Below are 13,149 nucleotides of genomic sequence, written 5' to 3' on the forward strand. Positions count from 1 at the left end.
AACAAAATGATTTTATTTTTATTTTTAAATACAGCATTTGCGAGACTTTTGATATTAAGAGGTAAAATATTCATCACGATATGAAACACTTCATGACATTGATAGATCCCTCGATATTTTTTTTCTTGTCATTCTATGCCATTAAATTAGAATCAAATGAACCATTGGAGTATGTACCACACTATAGCTTATTTAACTTTGGGTGTCTAAAAATAAAGAATTTGCGCACACACCACCCATTGCTGTGCTCTAGAGAAAGAAAATTGAAATCATTTAGTAACACAAAATCATAAGCAACAATATCTTATGAAAATTTGATTCAATTTCTGAGATGCTTTGAACTGGTGAAACCATTTTCACCACAAAATTTACACGACTTCTAGAATGGTATTCCTGGACATTAGTTTCCTCACCCAAAACAGAAAAATGCAAGGTATATTTTCTACCACTACTGTGGCTTCAGCTCATTATGTTTTGGAAGAAACTAATTCCAATCCATTCTAGTTGTCCCCAGCACAATTGTCATAATTTTTCTCCCTTGATGACTAAACTAGCCAACATTCCCCTCACTTTCTCTTGTTAAGTTGTTACCTTTCTTGTATCTTCGAGTATGCGTGGAACTATTTTTCCAAAAAACAACTTAAAAAGTGAAGAACAAGAACAAAGAAAACGGCAGCCTTCATGTTCACACCAAAGACCTTTCCTCTTCAACTTCTGATCTTTTTTCGTTCGGCACCGGACTCTTCCCTGCTTTCAAAGATCTTCCAGGTTTGGCAACAGCACTTCTGCCAGGGCCTTTGTGTTCTGGCAACATCTTCATCATGATCCCCATGGCTATAAGCAGCAGGCCTGTTCCATGCTGGTCTGTCAAGGGCTTTGTGAATATCATATACGACAGCAACAATGTGACTGCCTTTCTAGCAGTTGTAATCTGCATAACACATATATGAAGGGCATTTGAAATATTGAAATCATGAACTTAGCTGCAGCTGAAAATTACCATAATAGAAATTTAGACTTGAAGAAGCTTAGGAGGAGAAAATTACCATGGCAGTGGTGGCAGCTCCAAAAAGGGCAATGAGAGATAGGACAGATACTTGGCCAACATATGTGGCCATCGCTTCAAACACTAACACGCCGTACACATAAGGATGCTGCAAAACATTGACAGAAGCATAATAAACATAAGAAACTAGATATAGTGCAACAAAGATTAGCATTAAAATTGGACAGCATAAAGAGTATTGGCATTCCAGATGCAAAACTAATATTATTCTCTACTTAACCACCATGTGAAGTTCATGTGTGGATTTTCTATCATAGGAAAACCACTTATATATTGTGGTACAATTGTGATTGATCCATATTTCTTAACAATTTTCGCCTTGGATCAAATCGAATTACCCGTCCATCATCTCAAAGTAAAACTTTAGTTCAAGAAAACCTGAATGCAAATGAGGGATATCCCATTTGATACTCCCCATATATATGTATGGTCAATGTTGGAGAATTAATCTGAGATTCGTCAACTATCAAATCATGGATCTCCATGATGAATTCCATATTTATGATGGGCACGCCATTAATGACTTGACTACAATACTACTCTTCGTGAAATCAAAGTGAGGATTAGACATCCCTTACCTCATAACAAGAATTCCAGGCCTTAAACAGTTCTCCTGTAAGAATCATGGGTGGAAGTAGAAATGGCAAACCAACAACTGTTGAGCAGAACAACATCTCTGTCTGTGGAAAGCAAAAAGTATAACAGAAAATTATAAAGACAAAAAGGTAACAGTTTTATCCAAAATTCTATACGCATTTAACGAACCATGAAATGACTTAACAGGAACTGAAGATCACCTGTGAGGTATCCGGATTTACGGTAAAGATTGCTTCTTGCAGGTTACCCAAAAAGGCATCCATGACTAGAGAACCCGATATCATTATCACACCAACTATGCTAAAATTGGGAGATGTCTGTGCATCTGCTAAGGTGAAAAGGATCAAACCAATTACTAGAAACATTGCTGAGATGTATTCATGAATTGGGTATCTCCTTCTCAATCCAGGAACAAACGCACCCATCAACATCACAGGCAGTACCTGAATTTTCACAATCACAGTATGTCATAAATTAGGGAGGCCTAATTGACTTTGCAAAAAATTAAAAAGGCTCGCAAAGCAGATCATGTAGATTTATTGACAGTTTACCTTTGTTGATTTGAACATTATCTGTGCAGGATAATTGAGCCAAGCCAACGATCCCTTGGTCAATCCTTGAGAACCCATAAGAACGGCCGAGAGCTTCACATATGTCTTCCATGGGTTCACAATTTGCTTGGTGGTGAAACCTTGAAGGTATATGAGAGCGATATACACAAAACCTTGTACAAAGGTGAAGTACCATCCATAGCTGCAAAATTGGAAAAGATAAAGTTAAGTATACATAAGACCAGAGACAGATGAAACAATAGAAGAAAGAAGCACCAAACAGATTGGGATATAAGATTGAGCAAGGCCACTAACCTGAATTGGAGACGATTATACACGTATTCCTGAGATTAAGGTAAACATGTAAATTAATATATAAGAAAGATAAAGGCTGCTTTTCAAGTTGGAAAGAAAGAAAATCCATGAGTATTACTATTAATTCTTTCTAAAAGCAGGACAAGGAATTTAAGACCATCCAACAGAGAACAGGAAAAAGACACTTGAGAGCCATAACCAGGAAATGGCAATGAAGGTTCGTATTTAGTATTTACCAAACATTCTACCAAACTCTGAGTTTGGTAGCACAGAAAAGTCTATGACAGAGAAAAGTCAATGAAGATTTTTCTTTCGCCTTAATATTTCTAAAGATAAAAAACCACTGTAGAACCATTTAAAAAGAATATACAAACATGACGTCTAAGATTGTAAATTCTAATTAACTTTCTTTCCCAGGATCTCCTAAACAATCACAAACTTTAACAAAAAGAAACTTAAAAAGAAATAAAGCAGATAGAAGAATGTTTAGAGTCTAGCCAAGAACAACCACAAACTTTAACAATAGAAAGAATTAATTAATCTCAAAACAAACAAAAATGATCAAATGAAGTTAAAACAAACCTCGCAAATGCCATTAACGAGGTAACCAAAGAAGAACCCAGAAGAGCAAATGAGGAACTGTTGCCACCTGGGCCTATCAGAAAGTGAAATCCCAAACAGGAACCTAGCTTGATCCTGGTTCTTCATCTTGTCGAAAATCAACACCACCCCACAATCTAATCAAAACCCAACAAAGTTCAGACACTGATCAAAACCAAAAACAAGAGCTTTCAGCTTTGCATGCTGTTCTTTACTGCAAAACACAACTTTTTATGAAAAGGGTCGGTTTCTTACACGAAGAAGAAAAGTATCAGAGGCAGAATTAAACCCTTTTTCTAAGAAAGAGAGAGAGAGTTTTTTTTAATGGTGTTTTAACTCTCTCTCCTTTCTCTTCTCTCTGTCTCTTTAATAGGGAAGGTAGCCACCTGGCAATGAAGCTCCAGAGGCTTTGAAAGCAAGAAGGTATTAATGGGGTTGGAGCAGCCTTTTGATTCACACCACCAATCACGGTATAATTGGAAGATTTTATAGACTTTTGAGTTTACCAGCAATTAAATTTCTTCCGGAGAAGTTGGGTTGGATTTGGTTTGGTTTTTGGTCACTGGTTTCTTATTAATTTAACAGAGGTGGCATTGGTGGGTCAACTTGTAAAATTAACCTGACGGTTAAGATGAGAGCTGGAGTAAAAAAGACCAATGACTAAATGGGGGTTAATTTTCTTGTCACTTTACCTAAACAAAAAAGGTGACAGATATGTGTTCAGTCATTGAAAAATATGTGTTCAATAAATCACTTTATTTGTTAATATCTTGTACATCACTATATCTTGTTAAACATGGTTTTGAGCGAGCATAAAAAAAAAAAAATTGCGTATTATTTGGTGAATAAAATTCAATAAGATTGTGTGGCTCGATACAAGCTGGATGATTCACCGCTAATAGTACTTTAAGTTTTTAAAGATGAAATCTCACCTTAATGGTTCGTAACTTTATTGAGTTTTCACCAAGGTTATTAATTTTAGTAATGTGTTTACACTAATTAGCTATTTAACCAATTTTATTTTTTCAGCTAAAACACAATATCACATTATCAATCAAGGTAGAGGGGACATCCAAGGGCTTTAGGAAAACAAAACTACGTTCATCAAAGAAATTACTTCATTAGAAAGAAGAGAATCCAACCCAAACTAAAAAATTCATACAATATAAAACAAAATGGGCAATAGAGGGAGCAACTTTGTTGCAGGATCGAGTTCTCCATCGACATGTTGGGAGCATGAAACAACGAAAAGCAGCCATTTGACATCTTCTATCAACACATAATTAAGTCTTTAAGTGACTCTTATAAGAGAATTTTTCTTTTAATTGCAACACATGGCAGATTATCATGGGCAATCACAAACAAAATGTTCATTGCATTGAGCACAGTGGATTATTATCATATCAAATAAAGAAACAAACTTACAAAACATTTTTCTTTCTGTTCCATAAAGCTGCATTTGAACAGAGAAAATAAACTTACACGATATTAGTTTTTCTATCAACTTTCTTTCGATTGAGTGGTAGATGTATCTCCACTTAGTAGAAGGAAGACTCATGCATGCTTTGATTCATATGGAGTTGTCCCCTTCTATCGAGGAATCTTTCAAATAATTTTATTTGAGGGACATATTTATATATGATAAGTTTCATCTCTAATCAGCCCCATTGTGTTAACCTAACAGTAATGGGTGTATAAACTAGTTATAAAAATATATTTGTATATGTCCTATTGTGTGTTATAGAAAAATAATAATAAATAAAAGGTAGTTATATCTTTTTCCCATGTTGCCTAACAAAAAATTAAATAAGTTTGCTTAGCCTATCCTCTATATATATATATATATATATATATATATATGGGGAATTTCAAAAAGAACACAACTTTCAGACTGATGAAAGCATGGGTTCGGATACTTTTCTTCAGGGCTCATGATGCAAGGCAGCTTTAATTCTATCTTTAATTGCTTTAATCATCCCCTAGATTGAAGGGACCAAAATCATAGGGGTCTTGCTCATCAGGATAATCACTCCACCGCATTTTTGGGACTGGAGCTTGTTGACTGGCTGGCTTGGGCTGACTAGTAGATGTTTGTGACACAGGAGAGGCATCAGAGTCTGCATCATCATTCATCTGTGAGGCTTGAAGCTTTAGTTGGTGAGCAAGATCTTGTAATTCGGACTTAGACATTTCCTCGATTGGGAGAGAAGAATGTGATGTGGCAGGGGAACTCTTGTTCTCAGGATGCGGATTCCTGACTGGAGGAAAATCAGCATAAACATAATCTGCAATTCGTTCAAGTTTAAATTTATCCCACCATTTGATTGAAAACTGGCGAGATAAGACTCTGGTTTCCCAATTAACCTGATAGGACCATTTGAGAATCCAAGGGACTTTATATTTGGCAACGAAATGGAGAAGGTTGGGGAAGAATAGCTTAGATTCTTTGAACTTATTTTTATTGGTAAAATAATTGACTAATTCTTGCATAGGAGGTGGAAATAAATCAATGACTGGACCATGTTTTTCCCACCAATGATTGAACTAGTAAGGAAAAGGACTCTTGAATTTGCTGTCAAAGTTTAAGAACCAGGAGTGACTGAAATCAACTGTTTGGTGAAACAAGATAGAATACCATGCTTCGATATAATCATAATAACTGTATTGGAGTTCTGATTGGAGAACTTTAAGATCATAGGGATGACTACTCCATTCATTTTCATTGATGATTTGGTGAATGTAAAGTGAATGATAGAGGATAATATGAGGGTTTTCTCTATCTTTAATTGGTTTAATGGTGATAGAATGGGTCTCATGGAGGATATCTCTGTAGTATTTGAGATTCTTGAATGGTGCTGGGGGAATGAAATGACTATTGGGTGGAGAATGTGATTTAGCAATGGCGATGGGGTTAGCAATTGAATAATATTTGGACTCAATAACAAACAAGTGACTATGCGCTCGTTTGGTACACCATATTAGACTCTGGATATGAGTAAATAGTCTATGTCAGGTGTTTGGTGTCAACTTGTATTATTTAATTACCTGACTATTTTATACAGGTTGGGCTTTTAATACTCTCCTTACCTGACTAACTAATACAACCAACACACCCCGGTTTAGATAATACACGCTTAATTATACGGCTAGGGAAAAAGAACACGCGTTCTACGAAAAAAATCATACGCTCTTTTCATCTTCTTCTCCCTAGGGTTGTTCTCTACTATCTTCTTCACAGGTTATTTTCTTCACTCTTCTCCAGGTATCCATCTCTCACTCTTTCTCTTTTTCATACTCTCTCCAATATGCTTTATATATTTCAAATTTTTAGTGGAAATTAGGTTATGAATTTTTTTTTTTGGCATTTTTTTTAATCGAATGTTTTCTTTGTATGTGATATAGTGATTCGACGTTGTGGGAATATTTAGATTATTGGTATTAAACAAAGTATTGCCAGTTTTTGTCCAAAAACAAATAACTGTGCTAGTGTTGGTAATTTAGTTGAATACATACATACCTGACGACTGGGAAAGCAAAATTACAACATTAAAATTGTATGAACCTGAATTCTAGGAACCATTTTTTTTTCTTTGTCAATTGCTATTAGAAAAACAAAGATGGACTTGTCTATTAAGGACCAAATTAAGGCACTACGGCTAATTTTGGAGAAAGCAAGTGATGAAAAAACATTCCTGATGTAATAGCCCAAAACAAAATATCTCAAAATTAGTATTAATTTATTCAAGGAGAAAGACGATTTTGCCCTCGCATTATTTAATAGGAAAAAAGTTGACTTTTTGACTGAGAAGGAATTTGGCAATTCCACTTACGCCGTTGCGTAGAGCACAACGAAACGAGTCCGTAGATACGGAGTAGACTCGAATCGGAGTTGTAATGAAGAAAATACGGTCAAAATACCGCGAAGGGCAAAATGGTAATTTGGAAAAAGTCAAATTTTTATCTCTTTCTCCCTTCTCTCTCCTCAGTTCCCTCTCCTCTCTCTCTCTCTCTCTCTCTCCTCCCGTCGCGCGCAGCCCGCCCCCCTCATCCCTTCCCGTCGCCACAGCGGCCACCACAGGCCGGCTCGATCAACGGCGTTGGTACCAATAGCTCCGTCTCGCCGCCGCCGTCACGACCTGACCGTCCCCCGCCCTTGGGCCGCCCGGAGTTCGGGGGAAACTGGAGAAAATCGCCGGTGTTGGGCAAAACTTCTCTCCTCTCGTTCTCCCTCAATTCTCAACCAAATCGTTCGAGTAAGGTATGGTTTCTCAGCTATTTTTCATGCTCTAACTGATGGTTGGCTGGGTTTTGATAAATTTTTGCTGTACAACACTCGATTTTCGACTTGAAAATCGGCCGGAAATGGCCGATTCGGCCGCAGTGATCGGCCATTTCCGGCCACTTTTTGGGGTATGTCCAAGAACAAAAGTGACTCCAAATGGGGTGTTTTACCTAGGATAGGAGTTTGGAGTCTTGGTTTTGAGTTTTTCTAGCGAGCAGTTATCGCTTTGGACACCCAAACTGTCCGCGCGTGTGGCAGCGCGTGGGTGAGGGTGGTGAAGTGATTCTATGTAGTTTTGTGATCCTCGTGTTGTCACGAGCGCGTAGGATTTCGCGGATCTCGATTTGGAGTCCGTTTGAGCCCCGAATGGATTTTCCATATTGCGCGATCCCTGGGTGCAGTGTCGTCGAGATGTTGGATCGCACCCAAATTCAGATATGTCGTTCTACATGATTTCAGGATCGTGTAGGATTTAACGGATTGCGAATCGGAGTCCTGGATACTCCGAAATCGCGAACCCTGGGGCTAGGCTTTGGATTTTAAGCGATAACGCAATTTTGGCAAATCCGACCGTCCGTTTCGGACCAAACTCGCAAGACATGGGTCTTTCTCTGTGAGGAACCTTTAGAGAATTCCAGATTGGCCATCGGAGATCGTGGACCCCACGGGGTTCCGGATCGGCCGGTCTGACAGTTTATCGCTTAGTACAGCTTCGGATCTTTTAAGCCGTTCTAATTGTCTGAAAAGCTAAAGTGGGCATAGGATTGACTTGAAATTGAGTGCACGCATTTCTAGGAACCGAGGGTCAGGGTTTTTAATTTAATTCTTTTATTGAGCAGTTTTATTAATTTAATCTTTATGGGTAATCAGGCACCAGAGGCCCGACCGACCCACAGGAAGGACCTTCAAAAGGTCCAGCTAGCTCGGACCAGCAGTGAGTGGACCTTTCTTTCATAAATGATTTTCTATAAATGAGTTTATATAAATGATTTTATAAATAAGTTTATATGAATGAATTTCATATTTGATCTTGAATAAGTTTTATTGCATGTTTTCGGAGCATGATTAGTGCATTAATATTTCTATAATTCTATACTGCTTACTTGCACATGCTAAACAGTTATAGAAAACAGAGTTTGAGGCTTATATCAGATGAGATAACAGCATAGTTTTAGACTTCAGTTATTGATCAGACTTTTCTAAAAATAGTTATTTTAAGACCACCATGTACCCGTTTTGGTGATTACCCTCAGATGGACCGATGTCTACGGACATCCAGTCTATTTACAGTCCTGTCAGTTCACTTGACATTACCTCACGAGTTTCGGGGACGCTTGGACCGTGAGTGCCAAGATTTGCCCTCGGCAGACTTGGTGTCCCGAGACCTGCCAGGATTTGCGGCTCGGCTGACTTCGTGTCCCCGAGACCTGCCAAGATTGTGGATCAGGCTGACTACAGTCCCCTGTATCCTGCCAGAGCGGCTCGAGTCGACTTGGTATCATCGAGACCTGCCAGCGGATCAGGCTGACTATAGTCCCCTGAATCCTGCCAGTTTGCGGCTCGGATAGACTGTGTGTCGTCGAGACCTGCCAGGGGATTTGACGAATTTTACAGGGGTACACTTAGGTGGTAGTTTTAAAGGAAATTGAGTACTTTTATGCAACCATTGCTTTCAGTCATTTTATACCAGTTTTCTCGATATTCGTGCATGTTTTATATCTCCATATATTTGTTCAGTGATACGAATATATATATCTATATATTTATATATATATATTTAGATGAATACCTTGTATTTAAATACAGTTGAACTTTAGCTTTACCTATCAATGTATTTTTACCATGGGGGTTATTATGCTTAAAAACTGTTTCAAGAACATTATTTTTGTCCACTCACACTTTCAAACTTGTTTCTCGCCCCCAGGCCGTAGAAGTGCGAAGGAATCCACCACGGGCCACTCCCAGCTTCCGCACCACCACAAAATGTAGGATTTTCTTGTAAAAGTTCTTGAAATCTTGTAAATTATTAGAAAATGCTCTGATATCTAGTTTTAGTGGGAAACTTGAACTGGTGAATGCTTCATTGTTTTATTCTGGCAGTTGGTGTGAAATTATTTGATTGTTTAACAGGTAGAAGATTTTGGGTTTGGACAAATTACAGGGGAGACTCTGTCGAATTTTCGGCAGAAGTCTAGGGGAAGTTTAAACGTAATTGTAACGAGAAGGGTAAAAAGGTCATTTGTGCCCGACATTCGCCAGGTGTCGGACACGCACAGGACTTGGCAAGAATTTCAAAGTGGAATTGGGATCGGCTCCTGTCACTTGACAATGGATGGTGCTATGAGAAATGTAATAACCCAAACTAAAATATCTAAAAAGTCGATTTTGCCCTCGCATTATTTAATAGGGAAAAAGTTGGCTTTTTGATCGAGAAAGAATTTGGCGATTCCGCTTACGCCGTTGCGTAGAGCACGGCGAAAGGAGTCCGTAAACACGGAGCAGACTCGAATCGGAGTTGTAACGAAGAAAATACGATCAAAATACCGCGAAGGATAAAACGGAGAAAAGTAAGAGTTCTATCTCTTTTCTCTTCTCTCTCCTCTCTCTCTCTATCCTCCCGTCGCACAGCCGCCCGACCCCTCTCCCTTCTCGACGCCACGCCGACCGCCACAGGCCAAGCTGATCTCCGCCGTTGGTACCAATAGCGCCGCCACTCTCTCGCCGTCACGACCTGACCCATCGCCTCCCTTGCCTCGGCCGGAGCTCGCCGGAATCTGGAGTTTTCCGCCGGTTTTCAGTCCAAACTTCAAGCTCTTCGTTCTCCCTCAATTCTCCACCAAATCGTTCGAGTAAGGTATGGTTTCTCAGCTATTTTTCGTGCTCTAACTGATGGACGCATGGGTTTTGATCGATTTTGGCTCTAGAACACTCGATTTTCAACTTGAAAATTGGCCAAATTTCGGCCGCCGTGATCGGCCATTTCTGGCCACTTTTTGGGGTATGCCCAAGAACAAAAGTGACTCCAAATGGGGTGTTTTACCTAGGATAGGAGTTTGAAGTCTTGGTTCCAAGTTTCTCCGACAACCAGGTATCGCTTTGGACACCCAATCTGCCCGCGTATGTGGCGGCGCGTGGGTGAGGGCAGTGAAGTGACTCTGTGTAGTTTTGTATCCTCGTGTTATCACGAGAGCGTAGGATTTTGCGGATCTCGATTTGGAGTCCGTTTGAGCCCCGAACGGATTTTCCATATTGCACGAGCCTTGGGTGCAGTGTCGTCGAGTCGTTGGATCGCACCCAAATTCAGATATGTCGTTCTACATGATTCCAGGATCGTGTAGGATTAGACGGATTGCGAATCGGAGTCCTGGATACTCCGAAATCGCGAATCCTGGGGCTAGGGTTTGGATTTTAAGCGATAAAGCGATTTTGGCTAATCCGACCGTCCGTTTCGGACCAAATTCGCAGAACATGGTTCTTTCCTTGTGAGGAACCTTTAGAGAATCCCAGATTGGCCATCGGAAATCGTGGACCCCACGGGGTCCCGGATCGACCGGTCTGACGGTTTATCTCTTAGTAAAGCTTCGGGTCTTTCAAGGCCGTTCTATTTGTCTGAGAAGCTAATGTGGGAATATGAGTAACTTAAAATGAGTGCACACACTTCTAGGAGCGGGGGGCAGGGTGTTTAATTTAATTCTTTTATTGAACAGTTTTATTAATTTATTATTCTTTGTTAATCAGGCACCAGAGGTCCGATTGATCCGCAGGAGGGACCTTCAAAAGGTCCAGCTAGCTCGGACCACCAGTGAGTGGACTTTTCTTTCCTAAACGATTTTATAATTAAATTTCATATTTGATCTTGAATAAGTGTTATTACATGTTTTCTGAGCATGAACTGCATCGTGAAATCTCTTTATTTTTATAATACTTAGTTGAGCAACAGACTTGGGATTTTTGATACAGAAATAGTAACTTAGCTCAGATTTATCAGATTTCGAAAAGTAAGCAGATTTTTCTAATTAGAACCACCATGTACCCGCTTGTTTTTAGTGATTACCCTCAGACGGACCGATGTCTACGGACATCCAGTTTGTTTACAGTTCTGTCAATGCACTCAGACGGACCGTGAGTGCCAGGATTTGCGGCTTGGCAGACTTGGTGTCCCGAGACCTGCCAGGATTTGCGGCTAGGCTGACTCTGTGTCCCCGAGACCTGCCAGGATTGCGGATCAGGTTGACTGCGGTCCCCTGCATCCTGCCAGAGCGGCTCGAGTCGACTTGGTGTCATCGAGACCTGCCGGCGGATCAGGCTGACCATAGTCCCCTGTATCCTGCCAGTTTGCGGCTCGGTTAGACTTTGTGTTGTCGAGACCTGCCAGGGGATTTGATGGATGTTACTGGGTACAATTAGGTGGTAGTTTTAAAGGACTTCCAGTATTTTTATATACTTATGGTTTTCAGTCATTTTACACCAATTTTATGATATTTGTGCCTATTTTTACCTCTGTATCGATACGTATGCACATACATATTGAATTGAATGCTTATTATGTGATTTCAGATGAATTATAGAGTTATAACCCTATTTATCTTATACTGGGGGTTATTGTGTTTGCAAACTGATTTAAGAACATTATTTTTGTCTACTCACACTTTCAAACCTGTTTCTTGCCCCCAGGCCGTATAAGTACGAAGGAATCCACCTCGGGCCATCCTCCCAGCTTCCGCACCACCACAAAATGTAGGACTCCGTTGTAAATTTCTTAAAGTTCTGTAAATTTGTAGAAAATGCTCTAATATCTGGTTGAAACTGAGAACCAGAGTTGAGACTTGTTTCTTTGAAATATTCTGGCAGTTGGTGTGGATTTATGTGCTTGTTTGACAGGTGGAAGATTTTGGGTTTAGACAAAATACATGGGAGACTCTGCCGAATTTTCGGCAGAAGTCTAAGGGAAATTTTTAAAAGAATTTGAAAAGAGAAGGGTAAAAAGGTCATTTGTGCCCGACATTCGCCAAGTGTCGGACATGCACAGGACTTGGCTCGAATTCCAAAGTGGAATTGGGATCGGGTCCTGTCAAGAAAAGCATTTGTTCTTCTTTTACTTGGGGCGAGGGAGTTGTGATTCACTCTTTGATGTAGTTTGGTTTATGAACAACTTTCTCTTTTGCTCTTATCACCTTAATATGTGATCACTTTGAATTATACATTATTTGGTAATGTTTTTATTAACGTATGCGAGTATGTTGGAATTTTTATGAGATACTACAATTATGATAATGGGTTATATGAAAAAAAAATCTTGGCAAAAACAATTGAAAAACAAATCTTGTCATATGAATCTTACCAAAAAAAAAAATTTGTGTCATTTGAATCTCAATTTCCATTAAAATTGTCAAAGATTTTTTTTTATTTTTTTATATATAAATAGTCTGATCTGATGTTATTCGAAACACCACCAAACACAGTATAACTTAGTCAGATTATTTATCCGGAACAGACATCACCAAACACAGTATAACTTAGTCAGTTACTTAATCTTGAGTCAATAAGAAAACAAAAAACTGATGGAGAGTCACTTCTGGTCAATCTGAGCAAATCATTCGATTTCATTCCGGCACTTGGTCTCAGTCCCAAAATAATTATAGCACTATTAAGAAAGAAATACTATCTATTGTATTATGCATTAATAAATTTCAGTCTGATTTATTAATGAAAGGACCCACCCCGAATTTTCCCAAAAC

The 13,149-nt window shown here is 39.2% G+C and overlaps 1 protein-coding gene across 1 annotated transcript; it reads right to left on the bottom strand.

Annotated features, from left to right (window-relative positions):
* Positions 1 to 255: 255 nt before the first annotated feature.
* LOC117628835 (UDP-galactose/UDP-glucose transporter 2-like) lies at positions 256 to 3,586 on the bottom strand. Its single transcript, XM_034361369.1, has 8 exons — positions 3,385 to 3,586; positions 3,112 to 3,266; positions 2,530 to 2,558; positions 2,215 to 2,416; positions 1,864 to 2,106; positions 1,645 to 1,746; positions 1,047 to 1,154; positions 256 to 931 (listed from the first exon to the last, which is right to left on the bottom strand). Exons 2-8 carry the CDS (start codon positions 3,235 to 3,237, stop codon positions 686 to 688), a joined length of 1,056 nt encoding a protein of 351 aa, XP_034217260.1. The 5' UTR covers positions 3,238 to 3,266; positions 3,385 to 3,586; the 3' UTR covers positions 256 to 685.
* Positions 3,587 to 13,149: the final 9,563 nt, after the last annotated feature.

This window comes from Prunus dulcis, chromosome 5 (genome assembly GCF_902201215.1).
Source record: "Prunus dulcis chromosome 5, ALMONDv2, whole genome shotgun sequence".
NCBI lineage: Eukaryota > Viridiplantae > Streptophyta > Magnoliopsida > Rosales > Rosaceae > Prunus > Prunus dulcis.

Coding starts and splice junctions, on each gene's coding strand:
- LOC117628835 (XM_034361369.1), bottom strand. CDS start 3,237: ATGAAGAACCAGGATCAAGCTAGGTTCCTGTTTGGGATTTCACTTTCT. Junction 2,417..2,529: donor TATAATCGTCTCCAATTCAG/GTTAGTGGCCTT, acceptor CCAATTTTGCAG/CTATGGATGGTACTTCACCT. Junction 2,107..2,214: donor TAATGTTCAAATCAACAAAG/GTAAACTGTCAA, acceptor GTGAAAATTCAG/GTACTGCCTGTGATGTTGAT.